We start from the raw sequence: 22,531 nt of genomic DNA, 5'->3' as shown, positions 1-22,531 counted from the left end.
AAGGGTCAGACACAACTGAGCGACTTCACTTCAATAACTCACGGAGAAGGCAATGGCAACCCACTCCAGTACTCTTGCCTGGAAAATCCCATGGACAGAGGAGCCTGGTAGGCTGCAGTCCATGGGGTCACTAGGAGTCAGACACGACTGAGTGACTTCACCTTCACTTTACGTGGTATAGGACACATGACCAAAGAAATCAGAAAGATAGGCTATTCAGTATGACAACAACAGTAGCAACACCACATTATTTTGACATGAACAGTCTTAATAAATCCTTGAAGAATCCTTGGAGGCTTTTAGGCAAACATAGTTAGGTCTCAACAAATCTAGAAAGTAGTATTATGACTTTAAAATTTAAAAAGATAATTTATTCTCTTCTTAAAGATTACATATTACCAGTAAATAAGTGCCACTGCAGAATACACCACCATAAAAAGACTGTAGCTATTTTTAAAATAATGCCACCATTCTGCCATTTATCAAATATAATAAAATGCAGAACACTTGCTACTTTATTCATTGCCTTTAAAAAAAATTAATAGTAGTTTTGTGTGCAAACACTTACCATCCACTCAGATATAATAACATCCACTTTTTCTACAGGAAGACGAACTTCTTCAATTTTTCCTTTTATTAGTGTAATAGTATCTTCAAGTTTATTTAATCTGAAAAATGCCATAATGGATAAATTAAATTCTGAAAACTAGTCAAACTACAAAAATTCTTGGCTACTGTTCTTATTACTTTATAGAACTCAAAGTATGTTTTTTCAAAGTTTTATTTCCCGGCATTATAATCACTCTTTGGTCACTTCATGAACCCCCAAGAATGTTTGTGGTTAATACAATACAGCTGAACCAGTGTTTAAAAGTACAGCATGAAAGAAACTCAAATGCTATTAAGAATGCATGTCAATAAAGTTAAAAAAAAAAAAAAAATTTTTTTTTAAAGGGAGAGGTGGAAACAGACCAGACAACGAAAGTATATTTTAAAGGGAAGTAGTTTGCCATAGCAGAGAGAGTTAGGGCCAGAAGCTTTATGCTGAATTCCAGGTCCTCTAGCACTTGTCAGCTAAGTGACTGTCAACAAATTATGTAACATCTCACTGAGCCTGAAATCGTGTGTAAAACAGAAATAGATACCTTCCCAAACTATTAACACTTCTATTAACAGTCTGTTATGAGGATGAGATATTTGTGAAAGCTATGTGCACATCCTCAAGCACTATATAACAGCAAGGTATTATCATGAATAACAATGTTACATGAATAACATGTTACATAAACTTGAAACTTTCCTCCAATCATAAATTATTTAACTTTGTCCAAGAACATTCATTAGATAGTTTTATATGTTTGGTCATAAGATTAGCATAAGAAAGGGCAGGAGTTTGGGATTAGCAGATACAAACTGCTACATATAAAATAGATACAAACAAGGTCCTACTGAATAGCACAGAGAACTATATTCAATATCTTATAATAAACCATAATGGAAAAGAATATATATATATATGTATAACTGATTCACTTTGCTGTACACCAGGAACTAATACAGCACTGTAAATCATGTCAAATTTAAAAATTATGTCAAATTTAAAAATTAAAAATACATAATAAAATATTAAGCACCTTAATACTTTTACTGCTGTAATAACTTACTGATAGTTTATTTCTGATATCTATATTCATAAACATATTACTAGGGAACATGGAAAGTCTTGATCCTTCATTTCCAATTCTTGTATCTTTCATTGCCTTGTTCCATTGTCCAGGATCTCCTTTACAGTGTTGAATAGAAAAGATGACGGCAAGTGTCCCTGTCCTGTTCCTGAACTTAAAACTTTCAAAACTTCATCAAGTTGTGGGCTGTAGTTTTTGTTTCTGGAGATACACTGTATCATGTTATCATATAACACATTCTAATTCTAGTTTGCTAAGAGTTTAATATATAGACCGAAAGGATATGGAATTTTATCAAACTTTCTTTCCTGAGATACATTAATGAATTTTTCTGGTTAATTTTCTCAAATTTAACCAAACTTGTATTCCTGGGATAAACTTTACCTTCCAATATATTGCTCAATAGGCCTTCCCGATAGCTCAGAAGGTAAAGAATCTGCTTGCAATATAGGAGACCCGGGCAGGAAAGATCCCCTGGAGAAGGGCAAGGCAACCCACTCCAGTATCCTTGCCCGGAGAAGTCCATGGACAGAGGAGCCTGGTGGGCTACAGTCCAAGGGGGTTGCAAGAGTCAGACACAGCTGAGCAACTCAGCACACACTGCTCACTTAAGTTTTCGGATAGTTTGAATAGGATGTTCCGCATATATGTTCATAAACGATTGACCTAGAAGTTTCTGTTCTGCCTTAGTAGAGTTCTGGTATAAAGGTTATACTGGCCCCATATGGATGCTTGATTCCTGACAAAGATGACAGTACAAAGTAGAGGGGGAAAAATGGTCTTTGGAACAACTAGGTCATTTTTAAACAAATTAATACTACTACTACTAAGTTTTAAAAAGCTGGACTACTACCTCATACCATATACAAAAACAATGCCAAGTAGATTACAAATCTAAATATTAAAAAAAAAACTATAAAATTTTACACAAGAATATAGGAAAACACCTCCATAAGGATTTTTACCCAATTCACATATAGTGGTAACCATAAACAATGATGATGATACATGAAAACTGAGAATTTCAGTACATCAAAAGATACTTGAAGAGAGTAAAAAAGCAAGATAGAAGAATTTTTTCATTACATTAACCTTACAAACATTTCGAACACACACACAGAATAAGGACTGTCTACAAATAAATAAGAAAAAGGCCCAAGTCAATGGAAACCTGAACAAAAGACATAAACACATATTTCACAGAATAGGAAATCCAAATGCCAATAATCACAGGAAAAAGTGCTCAGTCACATTGACAATCACAAAAATGCAAATTTAAATTTCAATGAGACACTGCTACACAACCAACTGGAAAAAATTCTTAATGGTATGCAATGCCAACCCGAATAGTTATATACTATTGTAGAAGTATAAACTGGCATTACCACTTTGGAAAGCAGTCTGGCAACACCGAGAAAATCTGAAGATATATATTCCCTAAAGTCTGAAGTATTTTGTAAATATATACCCCACAGATGTGTACCAGGCACATGGACAAAAAGGTTCATAACAAAATCATTCTAAATAGGCCTAAACTGGAAAACACAAAAATTCCCGTCAAGAATAGAAAAGATAAATTGGGATATACTAATCAATGCCATTCTATGTAACAATAAACATGAATGAACACTAAAAATAATGTTGAACAAAACAAGCTAGACCAAAATAATGCAATAAATGATTAAAGTGAAATATAAAGCAATATTAAGGAAGTGATTACTACAAAAGCCAGGATGGTCACTACCTCAATCAAGCAGGGAGAGCATCTTACTGAGAAAGGACAGATGGAGATGGGAGGAAATCTAAAGTGCTGGAAATATTCTCTTTCCTATTACTTATTTGTACCTATGTTACCACATAATTTATGTGCTATGTACTTTTTAATATGTATATTTCACACAAAGGTTAAAAAGGATGCTTATATATCATATCCGAGCTTTTTAAAAGAGGTATTTAATAAAATTCTCTATAATGGAATTGCTGTAGTTGATTACATTTACTGAAATATTCTATTAAGGTTTAACAATTACAAACACATCAAAAGAAACAAAGAGCAATCTTCTTAGAAGATCAAAATGTTCCTAGTGCCTTAGAAATATTTTCAGGATGCTCATGCTGAAACAAGACATGTCCTGTAAAAGCCCATCTGCTCAGGCTGTTTACTGTCTGCTACAAGTCATAATCCTATCTACCTCAGTAATTACTTGTTGGAATATAAATACAACTGGAAAGATTAAGATTTCAGGGAATACATAGAAAAAAGACAAAAGGCCATAATTCCCAGTGATTCTGTATTAAAACATTGCAACACAGACATGATTCACAGAGATAACCCCTTTTATGAGCCTGCTCATCTTAATCACCACCTGATTTTACCATTCATGGAAAAAAAAAAAAACTATAGATTTTTACTTACTTTTCTTCTCTCAAGAGGCCAATCACTGAACATTACGTTAGCATAAAAGCATTCCAAATGAATTCTATCTCTGAAAACACCTGCTCAAAAACTAGCATAGCTTTAATTCTCAGAAATACAACACCATAATATAAAGGGTATGTTAAGTAAGTCTCTTAACTAATCCAATAAACATTGAAATTATTTTTCTGAGTGAATATTTTGTTAGAGCAATAATCACTATCCTATATTATTTCCTATCTCAAAAGCAGCAATTTAACTTTTATTTCATGATACAGAGGCATCATCACGAGTAATTATCTGATACTGGGCTTACAGAGATAAGAGAGAGTCCGTGCACTTAAGAACATGGTCTAAGGCATTCAGAAAGGTAAAGAACACAGGCTTCATAGAAGCTAATATAATAAGACCTTAACTGAGTGACATTCGAGTTTAACCAGAAAAAGACAGAGTATCCATAAAGATATATATGAATATGGGGGTAAAGGAGGGTGCCTCATCTCTGTATGCACAAACTGCCTGTGTGTATATGTGTGTGTATGGAAGACAAATCGCAAATCTGAAGAGCTATAGTTTAGTATGATCAGAGCAACAAGAGGCAGCATGTAGTGACAAAGCTGCGAGGCAGTAAGAGGTAATGCTAAGGAGTCTAGTTTTTAGAGGCAATGAGGAGCCATTTCAGGATTTTTAGAATCAGAAAACAGGATCAAATTTGTAATGTACTTCTGCCCAATGCAATTTTGATTTAAAAAAAGACACAGTCTAGGTTCTAAGGAAGAACATGGTCTAGCAGGGAAACAGACGTGTAAACAGCATAAAGTACCACCAAGTGTTCATACAATGAACATCTTATCAATTAAATGGCATTTAAAGTTGGTGACAAAATGACTATAAAATTCAGCTAGAAGAATACCTAGGTGATAATTATTTTTTCAAAATGCATATGGGGGTGGGGTGGGGGAAATACCATGATACAAAAATATACAAGGCATAATATTATTTTGTTTTCAGTTCACTATGGCACCCAAACATACATGTTTCTCCTATTCCCCAAGCATGCCGAAATGACAATAAAGTGATACAAAATGTAGTAAATTGATAAATGCATAGAGATTTTAGATGGTAATATCAAAGAACCAAAGATACAATTCAGCGGAGGCAAAAAGAGCAATCAAATCATTTTGGTAAACTTGTGAGGAAGGACCCAGTGCTCAGTGCACACATCAGAGAAGACTAAAGTGCTGCCCAGAACAGATCCCTCTCTTTTCTTCTGAGGCAGATAACAGAAAACATATGCCAATTACCTTTATCAAGTGTATTTCATGAGCTGTCTCCCTCCCAAATGTATAATTTCTGTTTATAGGCATGTAGCTAACACTGAGGACATTTACTGTTTAAAGTTAGCAATAGCTTAGCTTCTGATAAAATGGAAAAAAAAAAAAAGGTTAGAGAATAATGCGAATTCAAGAAGAAAGATAATGGGTTTCCAGCAAGCTTTGACTATTTCACATCCTGGGTCTTGAAAATCCATTCACTGATTCAACAAGTATTTACACTGAATACCTGCATGCCTGGTACCCTTCCAGATGGTTGGGGTATGTCCATGAATAAGAGAAAAATCACTGTCTAACCCTGGGGAGCTGATATTCTAGTAAAGCTTACATTTTCATGTGATAAGTCTTTAAAAAGCCTTACCAAAGTGCTGATAGTGAGATCTCATACCAGGATCAGAGGTAACTTTTAGTTTCTCCATTTTACTCTCATATCCTCCCAACACAAAAACATCTTTTTACTCCCTTCCCTCCTTTATTTATTTAAAAGAGAAGAGAGCTGGTAGGGAAATCAACCTGGACACACTAAGAGAGAGATGACAGAGAGCCAAATAACTGAGCTGCTACTGCTAAGTCACTTCAGTCATGTCCGACTCTGTGGGACCCCATCCCTGGGATTCTCCAGGCAAGGACACTGGAGTGGGTTGCCATTTCCTTCTCCAATGCATGAAAGTGAAAAGTGAAAGTGAAGTCCCTCAGTCATGTCCGACTCTTCGAGACCCCGTGGACCGCAGCCTACCAGGCTCCTCCGTCCATGGGATTTTCCAGGCAAGAGTACTGGAGTGGGATGCCTTCTCCGAATAACTGAGCTACTTATGTGCAAATGCATTAATTCAGGTAAGTATATAAAAAAATACAAGAATGTGAATGAAGGCATAGATTTAAGTTACATCAACAAGTAGAAAAGGGATGGATTTGAGAAACAGCAAGGATTCTCATCAGGACTCTATCTCCAGTAAGTCTGCTGGTAAAAGAGAAGGAAAGGTCAAGTATCAACCCCAGGTTTTCAATTTTAATCTGTGAGAAGAATTAATGCAGGTCTGTTCCCTTGGTTCTTATCTCTGTAACCATGGCAATTCTTGATCAAACCCTAGAAACAAAACTCCTGAACATTCTTATATTTACCGGTTAATGATGCTATTCGATACACCTGAAGATGTCGTGTCTGACTCTGTGCGACCCCATAGACAGCAGCCCACCAGGCTCCGCTGTCCCTGGGATTCTCCAGGCAAGAACACTGGAGTGGGTTGCCATTTCCTTCTCCAATACATGAAAGTGAAAATTGAAAGTGAAGTTGCTGTTGTGTCCGACTCTTTGCGATCCCATGGACTGCAGTCTACCAGGCTTCTCCATCCATGGGATTTTCCACGCAAGAGTACTGGAATGGGGATGCCATTGCCTTCTCCACCTGAAGATGTGAACCAAGACAAATCAGGAGAACAGCATGTGTAAAGTTAACAGGAAGATTCCTGGTATGCACCTGGCATCTGACACCACTGCACAATGGCTAATCACACAGCGGTCATGTGCCTATGCCCTCAGTTCTCTTTGAGAACCATAAACTCTTAAGACTCAAACTTCCTTGGGTTGAGGCATCTCTTGAGAGTCTCTGAGGTTCACAGCTAGAGGGAAAAGCACATCTTGCGTGACCCTTGCAGAGAAGAAAGGATTTTGTGGGAGCCTGTATGTGACCTCTTTACTGTTATCTTTTCTTTGCTGTCCCTGGACTGTATTCTTTGCTATAATAAATCTTAGCAGTGAAGCTGTGAATACAACTTCATACTGAATCATGTGAGTTCTTCCAGTCAATCACTGAACTAGTAGGTAGTTATGGGATCCCCAAGACAGGACCATTGAGTAGACAGGAAATTAAGGAGGTGGCAGGATGTGAGAAAAACAGAATTTAGTTTCCATGTAAACCATCTTAATCACCTTCATTAGAAGACTTCTGAGCAGCGAATTGTTTTTAACCATTTTTATCCTCATCACTGGTTCAAAGTTTCCTTCAGCTTTCACTTACTCTTTTATTATTTCTATTAAATTTAGAGGACTTCCCTGGTTGTTCAGCGGTTAAGAATACGTCTGCCAGGGCAGGAATAGAGATTCAGACAGAACAGACTTATGGACACAGTGGGGGAAGGAGAGGGAGGGACGAATTGAGAGAGTAGCACTGAAATATACACATTACCATGTGTAAAACGGGTAACTCATGGGAAGCTGCTGTACTGCGCAAGGGGTCCACCTGGTGCTCTGTGACAGCCTAGAGGGCTGGGACGGGGTAGGAGGTGCGAGGGAGGTTCAAGAGGGAGGCGACATGTGTCCACCTGTGGCTGATGCAGGGAGGAACCAACACCACACTGTAAAGCAGAGTTAACCTCTAATTAAAAAAAAAAAAAAAAAGAATCCACCTGCCAACTCTGTTAACATGGGTTCGATCCCCAGTCTGGGAAGATTCCGCATGCCATGAAGCACCTAAGCCTGTGCACCACAATAACTAAGCTTACACTCTAGAGCCCGCAAGCAACTACTGAAGCTAGAGCGCTCTACAACAGAAGCTGCCACCTCAACAAAGAGTAGCCCCCACTCGCTGCAACTAGAGGACGCCTGCACACAGCAACAAAGACCCAGCACAGCTACAAATACATAAATAAATGAACAAAAATAATGAATAATGAGACAAGATATGACAGGTATCTCTTACTTCAAGAATATATCCTGGTATATTTTGTGATCTTGGTCCAAATCTTACATATACCACCACTATCTTTAAATTCATTGTGTTAAGTTACTAAGTGCCTAAAAACATTAAGAAGATAAAGCTCTTGTCCTAGAATCTAGAGAAGAACACTTACATGAATATGACAACAGATCTAGGCATAAATAGGCACAGGTAATAAAAGTTTGCATTTTTAAAGTCATACTGAGATTGAAAGTACTGCATTATAGTCATATGACAGATCAACCTTCTTATGAAAACTTTGCAAAAACATCCAAAAATCTGAATAATGAGCTTTCCACGGCAGAGTCAATGAGAAACCAAAGGCAGTCAGAAGTAAAGGTAAATATTACCAGAAGCTACCTCTGCTTCCTCAGGGTGAACACTGGATATGATCACCTGACAACTGAATAGCTTTGCTATCCTTAGGATGTTTATGCTTCTGGAATGATCACTCACCGTAAAGTGAGAGCAAGAAAAAACAGTTTCTCATTCCTCCCATGTATTACTTTGAGTTCTATTTGCCCCTGCTAACAAAACATCTTTCATTTCTTTAGAAATGCTATATCTCCTTTTTAAATAAAAGAGATAAAATTATTTTATCATCTTTTTGAGCACAATTCAAGGATTGTTGAATTTGTTTAAAAGAATATGAAACATGTAATTATTCATATTTTATGTATGGCAGAAACCAACCCAATTCTACAAAACAATTATCCTCCAATTAAAAATAAATACATTTAAAAACAAAACAAATCCCCTTTCAATCAGTTTGACTTAAAATAGCCAGTGGTAGATTTTGTTGGTTGAAATCTAGTTCCATGACTGGTACAATAAAAATTTTTTCCTACCCAGAGCTGGGGGGCGGGGGGACACTATCCATCTTTTAGAATTTAAAGTATTTTGTTATAGATGTAAGCTTAGGGAGTTTTACAGAAATCCTGCTGTGTACAAATTTCTGGCAGCAAAAGAAGCCTCAGAATTGCTAATGACAATTCACAGCCTGCTAATCAGAAGAGCTGCTTTCATTGATTGATAATGGTTCTAGAAAGCTCCAGTGCAATAATAGACAAGTATAAGAGAAGCTGAGAGTAGATTTCAAGGGAGGAGAGTGAATACATAATAAAGCTGACTAAAGCTTGAAACTCTATGGTATAAAAGAATAGAGATCATGAAATAGAATAAAGAAAAGAGAGTCAGCATATGTTGGTGGGATAGTGGCAAGAAATGATCATTTCAGAAACATAACCAATCAAATGTAAAGTATTATTGGAGGCCCTGGTGCCAAATCAAACATATCACTATAATTATCTATTAATATTATCATAATTACTACTAACATTTAGTAAGCAGTTACATGTCAACCGGGCTTCTCTGGTGGCTCAGATCGTAAAGAATCCGCCAGCAATGCAGGAGACCTGGGTTCAATTCCTGGGTTGGTAAGATCCCCTGGAGAACGGAACGGCTACCCTCTGCCAGTATTCTGGCCTGAAGAATTCCACGGACAGAGGAGCCTGGGGTCCAAGGGGTCAGATTTGAGTCCATGGCGTCGCAAAGAGTCGGACACAACTGAGCAACTTTCACTTCACTACATGTCAGCCACTTTGCGAAGCACTATAAGTGAATTCAATCTTTATAACAATCTTGTGAGACAGATACTACCATCAACCTCACTTTATAAATGAAGAAACCAGGGTTAAAGAAGTTAAGCAATTTGCCCATTATCATAAAGCTAGTCAAAAAGCCGAAGTTAGAAATCAAGTCACATGGTTCTAGATGCTGAGATAAGTATGCTATTCTGCTTTCTCATCTGGTAGAAAAATGGGCCAGAAAATGCTGCAGACATTAACAATAAACTGTTTCATGAAAATTCTTCTATAGATACATCCACAAACAGAATAACAGAGGTTATTTCATCCACAGTGTAAATTTCAAGTTTCTGAATGGAAAACGACGAAGAGATGCTATGAACACTACGGAAATAACAATCTTATCTTTTCACGATATAAAAAAGGCAAAGTAGAACATCTTTGAAGAAAAGTATAATGTCGGCTCATCCAAAACAAAAAGGTCTAATATTCAAATGCTATAGGTTCTAAGTAAAGCAAACTACTGGCCACAATAAAATATGTGCCCTCTGAGCAGTGCAATGGAGACACAGCATAGTAAACTGGCTGTCAGGATCAACTATGGGATCCAATCCTGGCAGTACTACAAATAAACTGATGTGTTCTCCATGTCTCAATTTCTTAATCTCTACTAAAAAAATAATATTATACTGTTTTTGTACCTACCTCAAAAAAAAATTCAATAGGAAGTACTAAGTTAATGTTAGCAACTTTTATTATTAAGTTAAAGTACCTAAAAATGAATGCTAAGTCATTTTCAATAAATGCTCTCATGTAAAATTTCTGTATATTCCAACACTAAATTTTATACACAAAGAATCTGAATATAATCATTGTAAAAATGTATTTCTAAAACGTCACTAGGAATTAGGGCTTCTGTGAAATAAAATGAAAATCAAATGAGTAGTATCACCATCCTTTTCTTTCACAGAAGATAAAATGAGAATACACTGGACCGTCCTGGTGGTGCAGTGGTTAAGAATCCGCCTGCCAATGCAGGGAACATGGGTTCAATCCCTGGACAGGGTAGATCCCACATGCCATGGGGCAGCTAATCCCATGCACCTCAACTACTGAGCCCGAGCTCTAGAGCCTACGAGCACCAACTACAGATCCCAAAACCTAGAGGCCATGCTCCACAAGAGAAGCCGCCACACCACAACAAAGGGCAGACCCCACTCAATACAACTAAAGTCGGCATACAGCAACAAATATTCCGAGCAGCCAAAAATAAACAATTTTTTAAAATTATTGTTTAAAAAAAATAAGAGCACATCTAGTCTCATAGAAATCAAAAATGACAAATATATAAATGAACATGGGTCTTCCATATTTCTAATAGAAATATCTTACCATAACCTATCAACAATAAATTTTGTTAATTTACGTAAAACAATCTCTTCTTTGGGATAGCAGTTCTCACACCTATTTGGAAAGCAAGGTACAAGCAAGAGAGGGTGCTATTTAAGGAACCCGCAAAATGATGATGTTATAGTTAATGGTAACAAAAGAACTAAAAAAATTTTACCAGATTATGGAATTGTATACACATATGCAACACATATGCATATTCTGGATTATGAAAATAATAACCACCAGCATCTATGAAAAAATCTAAGGAAGAGCAATGTCATTTTTTCATTAACATTCATTTGGTGCTTGTTAATAGTAACAGTTGCTAACATCTGAATACCTACTACATGTCAGGTCAGGCAATACACCAAAGAGATTGAGGTGTGTATTTTACTTACAACTTATTTACCTTGCTCATAACCATTAATGACTCCTTGTCATCATTACTTTCATTTTTACAATGAAACAGCTGAGGTTTCAAAGAGGTTAGATATCTAATCGAAGTTCAAACAATGGGGAAGGGGCAGAGCAAGGACTCAACACTGTCCAACTGAAACTTTTCATGTATGTGCTTAGTTGCTCAGTCATGTCTGACTCTTTGCGACCCCATGGACTGTAGCCCGACAGGCTCCTCTGTCCATGGGATTCTCCAGGCAAGACTACTGGAGTGGGGTGCCATGCCCTCCTCCAGGGGATCTTCCCAACCCAGGGATCGCACCCAGGTCTCTGTACTGCAGGCAGTTTCTTAACCTCTGAGCCACGAGGAAAGCCTGAAACTTTGCATGCTTAACCACAACACTACACTCTACACTATGCAATAAAACCTTAAACATTTTACACAATTGTGTTTATTTAAATGTTATACAAATCAGAAAAGATCAACATTAATCGATTTTAAGAATAAAATATATGCATCAGTGAGAGGACCATTGAAGGATCATTACCAAGAATCTAATGTAAGCATGGTAAAAGTTGTTTAGAGAGTAGAGCTTTAATGTTTCCCTCCAAAAAAGAAATGGTAATTACTGGGTTAGCCAAGAAGTTCATTTGGGGTTTTCTGTAAGATGTGAGGGAAAACTGGAAGAAACTTTTTGGCCAACCCAATATTTCATGTGACACAGTGGAGGTGTTAACTAACACTATGGTGGTAGCTATTACGTTAATACATTGATGTATCAAAGAAATACATTTATAATATATTTTCATTAAACTCACACAATGTTATGTGTCAATTATATCTCAATAACCCTGGGGCGGGGGGAAGAATTGCTGAGAAGCCTGCTATTAAAATTATTTTGGAAATTATTCCTAAATTTCAAATGTAACATGTAACATGCAACACACAAAATGCAACATGTAACATATGTTGGTTAAGTACACAACTAACAAAATCTCTAAGCTGTAGTTCAAATAAAGGTCTTCTTACTAGAATATAAGCCAACTGTAAAATCAACCACTGTTCAATTAGCCTAACAATTCCTCAAGGAGAGGACGTATTTTTAGAGAACAAAATTAAGTTTTAGGGGATAAACTAAATCCACTCTGTGTGTAGCCATTTTGGACTTCACATTTTAATTTGAGGAGGCACAGGGCTACCAGTACTGTCAAAAGGAAAACAATAACCTTTAGTTTTCTTTTAGCTGAATTGTTATCTGGTAAACAAACTACTACCAATATATTGACTTTTGTAGTACATCTTCTAACATTACCCTATACGTCCACGATTTCTAATTTATTATAATTAGCATATTCATAGTCATAATTGAAAAGACATAAAACTATATAAAAATAATTCTAATAAGAGGAGTGAAAAGATTGTTCATACTTCAAACATGTTTAGGTCAATTCAACTTAAAATATTATTTTGCTGGAATGAAATTTTACTGAAAGATAAGGGCCTTAGGTCTGCACCAGACAGCTATTAAAGACAAGAAAATCTACTGATCATCAAATTTAAAAATAATCTTAACTCAAGCCTTAAAATGCATCTACCTTATGATATCCATTGCCTGGTAAAGTATTTCAGACTGATCAACTCCAAGAACCTTCTTTGCCCCTGCTTTAGCAGCAAACATAGAGAGAATTCCAGTTCCACAACCAACATCCAAAACTACCTGGAATAATAATAAAAGAAAAAGAATAAATGTTATTGAGAAGGTCTAATACTTTAAATCCTATTCATATATGATGATGTTTCTGGCTAGGAATAGATAACAAAATTTAAACTTTACCAGTCAAACATGGTAATAATTTCTATTTGGGTAAATTGAACATATAATTACGTTATTTTAAATTCATAACTGTTTTTGGCCACAGTTTATTGCAATCATAGGCAACAATGTAAATTTAAGAAATGTTTTATATGAAATGAGCAATTCCCACAAACTTACTAGGGAAGTAGTCTGCCTTTTATTTCCTTATTGTATGTATGCTCTAATTTAGGTTCAGTAATTCTAAATTTTAACAAGTTTGAGTACCAGAAATTAACCTAAGCAGGATAGTCTGATCCAATACAATTTAGAAAAGGTTATAAACGAATCATGGATACAGAATATTGTCATACCCACTCCACTTCCAAAGTTTAATATTCAACTCATTTTAATTATAGAGGTACAATAAAAAACAGGCTTTTAGAATTCAGTAACTTGAGAATTTTAAGTTTTCAAAAAGATATTCATTATCAATGGTAGAAACAGTAAGAAGAATGAAATTTATGTTATTGGGGATTGGAGTGTAACAATTATTTCTAATCAAGAATTTCATATGGTTCTTCCCAGAATAGTAATAATGAAATCTGCATGGTTCACAGTAAAAAAAAAAAAAAAAAAAAAAAAAATTTACCAGGGAAACACATTAAGCAAAATACTCAGCAACAACTAAGAATAAAGAATAGAGCGTAACAGAGAATAGTAGTGCAATAAAGAAAACTCAAGCACAGAGCAGAGCTTAGGGCAAGGAGAGAGGACACACACACTCTTTTAGAATTTTAAACAGGTCCATGAAGCACTTTTTCTAGCAAGACTATTGGAATGGGTTGCCATTTCCTCCTCCAGGGGATCTTTCCGACCCAGGGATCAAACCTGTGAAACGTCTCCTGCTTGGCAGGCAGATTCTTTACCACTGTACCACCTAGGAAGCCACTCTAAGAAAAACAAAACTAGAATTTATCTATTGTATTGTTCAATCTATGGGGCTTCGCTAGTGGCTCAACAGTAAACAATTTGCCAGCAATGCAGGGGATGCAGGTTCTATCCCTGGGTTGGGAAGATCTCCTGGAGGAGGAACTGGCAACCCACTCCAGTATTCTTGCCTGGGAAATCCCACACAGAGGAGCCTGGTGGGCTGTAGTACATGGGACTGCAAAGAGTCAGACACGACTGAGCAACTGAGCATTGTTCAATCTATGTAAGTGAATCTTTGCAAATGAACTTATTTACAAAACAGAAACAGATTCACATGCTTAAAGAATAAACTTATGGCTGCCAGAGCGGGGCAAACTGGGGGGAAGAGATAGTTAGGAAGTTTGGGATGGACATGTACACACTGCTTTATTTAAAATGGAAACCATCTTATTTTTGTGTATGGTGTTAGAAAGTGTTCTAGTTTCATTCTTTTACAAATGGTTGACCAGTTTTCCCAGCACCACTTGTTAAAGAGGTTGTCTTTTTTCCATTGTATATTCTTGCCCCCTTTGTCAAAGAGAAGGTGTCCATAGGTTCGTGGATTTATCTCTGGGCTTTCTATTCTGTTCCATTGATCTATATTTCTGTCTTTGTGCCAGTACCATACTGTCTTGATGACTGTGGCTTTGTAGTATAGTCTGAAGTCAGGCAGGTTGATTCCTCCAGTTCCATTCTTCTTTCTCAAGGTTACTTTGGCTATTCGAGGTTTTTCGTATTTCCATACACATTGTGAAATTATTTGTTCTAGTTCTGTGAAAAATACTGTTGATAGCTTAATAGGGATTGCACTGAATTTATAGATTGCTTTGGGTAGTATAGCCATTTTAATACAGTATACTAACACATATATATTGAATTTAGAAAGATGGTAACGATAACCCTATATGCAAAACAGAAAAAGAGACACAGATGTACAGAACAGAATTTTGGACTCTGTGGGAGAAGGCGAGGGTGGGATGTTTCGGGAGAACAGCATCGAAACATGTATATTATCTAGGATGAAACAGATCACCAGCTCAGGCTGGATGCATGAGACAAATGCTCCGGCCTGGTGCACTGGGAAGACCCAGAGGAATCGGGTGGAGAGGGAGGTGGGAGGGGGGATCGGGATGGGGAATACGTGTAAATCCATGGCTGATTCATGTCAATGTATGACAAAAACCACTACAATATTGTATAGTAATTAGCCTCCAACTAAAAAATAAATGAAAAAAAAGAATAAATAAATAAATAAAATGGAAACCAACAACGACTGTATAGCACAGGGAACTCTGCTCAGTGAGACAGCCTGGACGGGAGAGGAGTTTGGGGGAGAATGGGTATATGTATATGTATGGCTGAGTCCCTTTGCTGTCTACCTGAAACTATCATAACATTGTTAATTGGCTGTTAATTCAGTTGCTCAGTCGTGTCCCAATCTTTGCAACCCCATGAGTCGCAGCACACCAGGCCTCCCTGGCCATCACCAACTCCTGGAGTTTACTCAAACTCCTGTCCATCAAGTCGGTGATGCCATCCAGCCATCTCATCCTCTGTCAACCCCTTCTCCTCATGCCCCCAATCCCTCCCAGCATCAGGGTCTTTTCCAATGAGTCAACTCTTCGCATGAGGTAACCAAAGTACTGGAGTTTCAGCTTCAGCATCAGTCCTTCCAATGAACATCCAGGACTGATCTCCTTTAGGATGGACTGGTTGGATCTCCTAGCAGTCCAAGGGGCTCTCAAGAGTCTTCTGCAACACCACAGTTCAAAAGCATCAATTTTTCGGCACTCAGCTTGCTTCACAGTCCAACTCTCACATCCATACATGACCACTGGAAAAACTATAGCCTTCACTAAACGGACCTTTGTTGGCAAAGTAATATCTCTACTTTTTAATATGTTATCTAGGTAGGTCGTAACTTTCCTTCCAAGGAGTAACCGTCTTTTAATTTCATGGCTGCAGTCACCATCCGCAGCGATTTTGGAGCCCCAAAAATAAAGTCTGACACTGTTTCCCCATCTATTTCCCATGAAGAGATGGGACCAGACGCCATGATCTTAGTTTTCTGAATGTTGAGCTTTAAGCCAACTTTTTCACTCTCCTCTTTCATCAAGAGGCTTTTTAGTTCCTCTTCACTTTCTGCCATAAGGGTGGTGTCACCTGCATATCTGAGGTTATTGATATTTCTCCCGGCAATCTTGATTCCAGCTTGTGCTTCTTCCAACCCAGCGTTTCTCATGATGTACTCTGCATATAAGCTAAATAAGCAGAGTGACAATATACAGCCTTGACGTACCCCCTTTCCTATTTGGAACCAGTCTGTTGTTCCATGTCCAGTTCTAACTGTTGCTTCCTGACCTGCATATAGGTTTCTCAAGAGGCAGGTCAGGAGGTCTGGTATTCCCATCTCTTTCAGAATTTTCCACAGTTTATTGTGATCCACACAGTCAAAGGCTTTGGCATAGTCAATAAAGCAGAAATAGATGTTTTTCTGGAACTCTCTTGCTTTTTTGATGATCCAGTGGATAACTGGCTATACTCCAATATAAAATAAAGTTTTTTTAAAAAAGAATCTAGTACATTGTTCAACAACTACTTTTTCACTAGGTAATATATTCATTTTTCCACAAGCATAAGAGAATCAGTTTGTCTATTTTTTTTTAAGTCTTAGTATTTTTATGGGGACTGAACTAAAATATAAATTTACAGAACACAGACAATTTCATTTTGTGTTTTCTATTCAGGAACATGTTAAGAATTTCAATTTGTTTTAATCATCTTTTATGTTCTTCAGGAGTTTGGGATTTTTTAAAAATCTTTTTCATGTAAGTCCTGCATACTAGTTAAAGTCTGTTCCTATGCATTTTATCTTCTGCACTGTTTACTAGTATAAGGGAAGTCTGTTCCATTACACTTTTAAAATATAACAGAACTGACTCCAGAGGAGAGAATCTATAAAGTCTTAATTTCTATTGAAGATATAAGGTTGTCAAAAGGCTGTTACTCTGTCCCCTATCCTCTCTGCCCATCTCAGAAGGCTGAGGCCGCTAAGGGAGAATGCGAGTGTCCCTGACCGTAATGTTCCCTGTTTGGGTGAGTCAGCACATTTTAACATAACCACTTCACACATTAAGAAAGTTCAAAACTGTAAGATGAAATCTATAAAATACCACTGCAAGACCATTTTGTAAAGTTACAAATAAAATATACTAACCACATCATCAAGTAAATACTATAACACAGAGCATATATATTTATAGTATGGTTATAATATATCAACTTGAAATATTACTTGGCATAAAATGATAATAAAATGTAAAAATATATACAACACAACAGTAAATGATGACTTCCCAGAAACTTTCATTGAAATATTTTCAAAATTAAAAATAAAAGATCAGTGTAGAATTTACCAAGTTTGACAGCACAGTGCTTTGTCAATGGTTTTTGGAAATATTGTATATCAACACTCATGCACTGTTTCTGGAAAGACAAGCTGGCAGGACTAACTCCATCCAGGGTAGAACCTTTCTGACCCAGAGAGTCCTCTGCTAGAATTTATCTTATTATTCTATTCCTACATTTATAAAGAGATTTTTAATATTTTATATTTTACATGCATTATTTCTAATACAAAAAGTTAGAACTTATGGACAATTTACACTGAATTTTTGAGCCATTAAAATAACATTAATAAGGGATTATCTTAGAGAACCTGCTAAGTGACAACTAAGTACAGCAGGATACACATAACGTACTCCAGCTAGAGTATGTATTCTCTTGTAAAACTACACACACACATAATTTATATACATAGGCATATATATATAAAATCTTACTTAAATTTTTCTGAAGGAAAAAGAGCTTTAGAGAAAGAAAGTAACAGATTCAGGATCATACAGTGGGTAATTTGTAAAGCTGGAACTCAAACACAGGTCAAACTGCTTTTTTAAAAGTGCATACTTAAATTATATTTTTAGTTGCATACTAATTATTTATTACATCTAGCTCAGATTTAGGTATTTGGGCAAATAAACTAAAACTTGATAGAACCAAGAAAGAGGGAGAATGATAACAGAATACACTAATGTTATTTTATAAAACGATGAAGCAATGTATATAAAACATTTTAACTGTAGATAATAATCAAAAGCATAAAAAAGGCACCAAACTGTGAATTTCTTCAATGAACTACAAACAGAAATTAATTATGAGTGAGTGATAACAAGATTATGGCACCCAAAGTTAAATTAAATCTGAGAAACCATATGGCCTCCACAGGAGCTTTGTGAATTAAAACAATATTAAGAAAGGAATGAAGGAAAAGAAGCAGGAAGGATGGAGGGAGAGGAAAAGAAATTTTAATTTTAATCCCTTTTGTGAAAAATAAATCTCTACCATGCCCTAAACAATATATGATACAGAAGCTAGAGCTGTGATATGAAATTTGTCTACCTAATGAAGAAAAATGAAAACAAAAACAATGGTGTAAAACTTAGGAAGACATGTTATTCCATACATTTTTTAAAAGAACTGTATTTAAATAACTTCATGAACACGTTCTGTCATGCCACACAGGACCTATACATGAAAAATAATGAGAATTAAAATGTCATTAACGAATCCCACCCTAATTATTTTCTCCTTAAAGTGTAGTGGCACAGGGTTAAGGGCACTAACTAGGACTAAAACCTTCAAGTTCTATCTTTTTAGTTGCCTATTTTAGGACAGGCCTTTAACCTATTGGTTTCAAATTCCTCATGGATTAAATGGAGATAAATACCTACCATCCCTAGTTACAGATATATTATACAGCAAAGAGACAACATGTTTGAAAATATTTTATAAATAATCGAACACTACTTAAATGTATGGTAGTATATTTTCTACATCTGCAGCCATAGTATAATACAAAGAAGAGTATCCCAAATCACATAAAATCTCTAGATTACAATTGTTAATTACAGAGAATTATATCCTGTATATGCTTTAAAGAGTTAGAAATTGATACATATTTTACATTATACTCTTGAGAAACCATAAATGCCGAGCAAACCTAGCCACACATTGATAAAAGAAAACATGTCAGGCAAAATACCAAGGAAAACACTTCCAATTTATTATTAATCCCTCTCCTAACTGTGGCAGATTTAATCGCTTCAGCAAGAGCAGTAAGTATAAGACAAAACAAACTTTACACATTTTCTATGGTCATGTATTTTGTCCAAAAGTGTATACGGTATTTCTATAACAGTTACAAATAAAAAATTAAAAGCAGATAATGACTGTGTACAGGTCATCGATTTGTTTCATATACATAGAAATATTCATAATTACTTAATTTCCTGATCAATCTTATGATTACTAATACTTGTGTCTTTTCACTATTTTCTTATGTAATATAAGACAAAAGTCTACTCAGAGCATATTGAAAAAGAAACTATGTTTACTTAAAAAAATTCTTACTGCATTGGTATCAAAAAGTATTTACAGCATTCGTATCAAAAAGTATTAAAATATTTTACAAGATAGCTCAAAGATACTGTTTTTATAAAAACAGAAGTTCTAAAATTTTAGAACCAGAAAAATTTTTTAAAAATCATTCTATAGATGAGGCACAGAGACTCACCACTGTCTAAAATTATTATGTGGCTGGATCCTGAGTAGCCAGGCAGAACTAGTGATTCCCAGACTAGTACATGTTTAAATTGTATACAACATATTAAGGAAAAAATAAAATAAAAACCTAGGCACAATCTAACGTAAGTATAAAGCAAAATTTTAATAGTAACATTATTTGCTTCACTGGAAAGTGTTTTTTTAGATATTAAATAAACTGTTCTAGCATTATAGGTGCAAATATAAAAACTACTAAAAAAATGATAAGTCTTCGCTATAATAATAAATAAAAAGCAAATAAAAAGGCCAACAAAGAACTGATAAGAACTAATATTTTTAAAAATGAAATAATCTGCCTGTTGGGGAATTAGCAAAACAAAGAAACAGACGCCACCATTACCTTATAGGTAATGTGTTGGCCACAAGATATCAGAACCATATAAATTTCACATCTCCAACTCAGCTAAGTCACAAGTTAAACACAGCTCTTAGGAAACAGGTATGGAAAACGAAAAGCCAGTCTCTCTCTCTTTATGTTATTCCAAGCAGCAAAAACGCAGGAAAACAGTCTTTTCAATATCTTAAGGTTGTGGGTCACTACCGCAATATCATGTAAGGTCCATGAAATAACCTTAGAAAAGTATCTTTTAAAATTAAGGGGAACTGTGAAAACCTGATGTTACCAATATACATATTCATGAAGTAGAAAGTGTGTGTGTATGTTAGTCACTCAGTTGTGTCTGACTGTTTGCAATCCCATGGACTATAGCCCACCAGGCTCCTCTGTCCATGGGGTTCTCCAGGCAAGAATGCTGGAGTGGGTGGCCATGCCCTTCTTCAGGGGATCTTCCAGACCCAGGGATTGAACCCAGGTCTCCCTCACTGCAGGCAGATACTTTACCATCAGGAAGCCCCTGAAGTAGAAAGAGAGGGGGAAAATTTCCAAGCAAAGGTATGTGAGTGGCAGAGAGAATCATATACTTGACTGAATTCTGGACTAACTTCCAGTAAGGTGGAACAAATAGAAAACCTGAACTCTTAGGTAACATGCCAATGTAGAGAAGGAGGGAAAGAGAAAGTGAAGAAAAAATGGAAAAATTCACAAGGGAGGAAAAAATATTTGACACAAATTTCACACACATACTCATACACACCATGAAAGAGCATCTTTGAAATAACCAGAGGCAGCATAAACACTAATTGTAAAATATAAAGTATCTCATAAAATGGTCTCAAAAAAAAGCACCTAAGATAAAGTCTACCTTAAAATATTTGACCCTACTTACCAAATGAGTTTTTAAATTAAGTTTTAACTAATTAATGTGAACTAAAATAATTAAATGCTTTGATATGGGGTTTATCTTGTACATTTGAAATTTATAAGAATCACAGTAAATCAAAAACATGGTTTAAGCAAAACTTACATGACTGAGCAAAGTTTAAGTTAAATCACTATAATTAATGAATTTCAATTAAAAAAAAGTGTACTGAATGACACCAATCAGCATTTCTGTTTATCAGTATTCTGCACCACAGATCAGTATCATAAAAGTCTTCCATCAAATAAAGCCAGTATACATGAAATCGGGCTTCCCTGGTAGCTCAGCTGGTAAAGAATACACCTGCAAGGCAGGAGACCCCGGTTCGATTCCTGGGACAGGAAGATCTCCTTGAGACAGGATAGGCTACCTACTCCAGTTTTCTTGGGCTTTCCTGGTGGCTCAGAAGGTAAAGAATCCGCCTGCAATGCGTGAGATCAGGGTTTGATCCCAGGGTTGGGAAGACCCCCCTGGAGGAGGGCATGGCAAATCACTCCAGTATTCTTGCCTGGAGAATCCCTGTGGACAGAGCAGCCTGGCGGGCTACAGTCCACGGGGTCGCAAAGAGTGGGGCACGGCGCGACTAAGCACAGCACACACACGAAATCAACTGCTGTCACAACGACCGAAGAGGATTTCTGCTACCCAAGATCCACGTGAGACACGTCATTCTGTAGCCTATGCTACCCACCTTGTCTTTGAAGATATGTGGGTTTTGGTATATAAAATCTCGGTAACTTTCGGTTCGTACTTTGTCCTAGGGCAAAGAAAGGAAAACATTACGTTAGACTTACAAATAAAATTTTTAAGAAGATATCTGCTAATTATCACATACGTTTCTATAGCTACTTTTTGCCTGGAAACCCACGTTTAATCTTTTTTTGCTAGAAGAAAATAATAGCGACTTCCCTGCTGGTCCAGTGTCTAAGACTCCAAGCTCTCAATGCAGGCGGCTCAGGTTTGATCCCTGGTGGGGGAACTAGATCCCATAGGCCACAACTAAAGATCCCGTGAGCTGAAACTAACACCCAGCATAGCCAAATAAATATTTTTTCAAAAAGAAAATAAGAATAGTAAGAGCAACAACACACAAAGAAAACATTTAATAACATCACTGAAAGTAAAATAAGACCTAAGTTCTTAAAAATGTACATATTTTTGTCTTGACATGCACCATCACTATAAGACTTCAAGTGATAATTAATACTAATGGGCCAGATTCCCTGTAGTAGAACTAGGTTAAAATGAGAGGAAAAAGACAAAACAGACAGATGTGAAAATTAGTTACATAAGGAAAAAT

The 22,531-nt window shown here is 36.3% G+C and overlaps 1 protein-coding gene across 1 annotated transcript in view; it reads right to left on the bottom strand.

The window, feature by feature from the left end:
- PRMT3 (protein arginine methyltransferase 3) overlaps positions 1 to 22,531 on the bottom strand; it is a 122,832-nt gene that overhangs the window by 82,611 nt on the left and 17,690 nt on the right. The window contains exons 8-10 of the mRNA XM_043875092.1: positions 21,923 to 21,988; positions 13,122 to 13,243; positions 569 to 668 (exon numbers count right to left, since the gene is read on the bottom strand). Coding sequence (XP_043731027.1) covers positions 569 to 668; positions 13,122 to 13,243; positions 21,923 to 21,988 — 288 coding nt within the window. The remainder of the gene's footprint in view (positions 1 to 568; positions 669 to 13,121; positions 13,244 to 21,922; positions 21,989 to 22,531) is intronic.

Source organism: Cervus elaphus, chromosome 2 (assembly GCF_910594005.1).
Source record: "Cervus elaphus chromosome 2, mCerEla1.1, whole genome shotgun sequence".
In the NCBI taxonomy this organism is placed as follows: Eukaryota; Metazoa; Chordata; class Mammalia; order Artiodactyla; family Cervidae; genus Cervus; species Cervus elaphus.
This window is presented reverse-complemented; position numbering and strand designations above follow the sequence as displayed.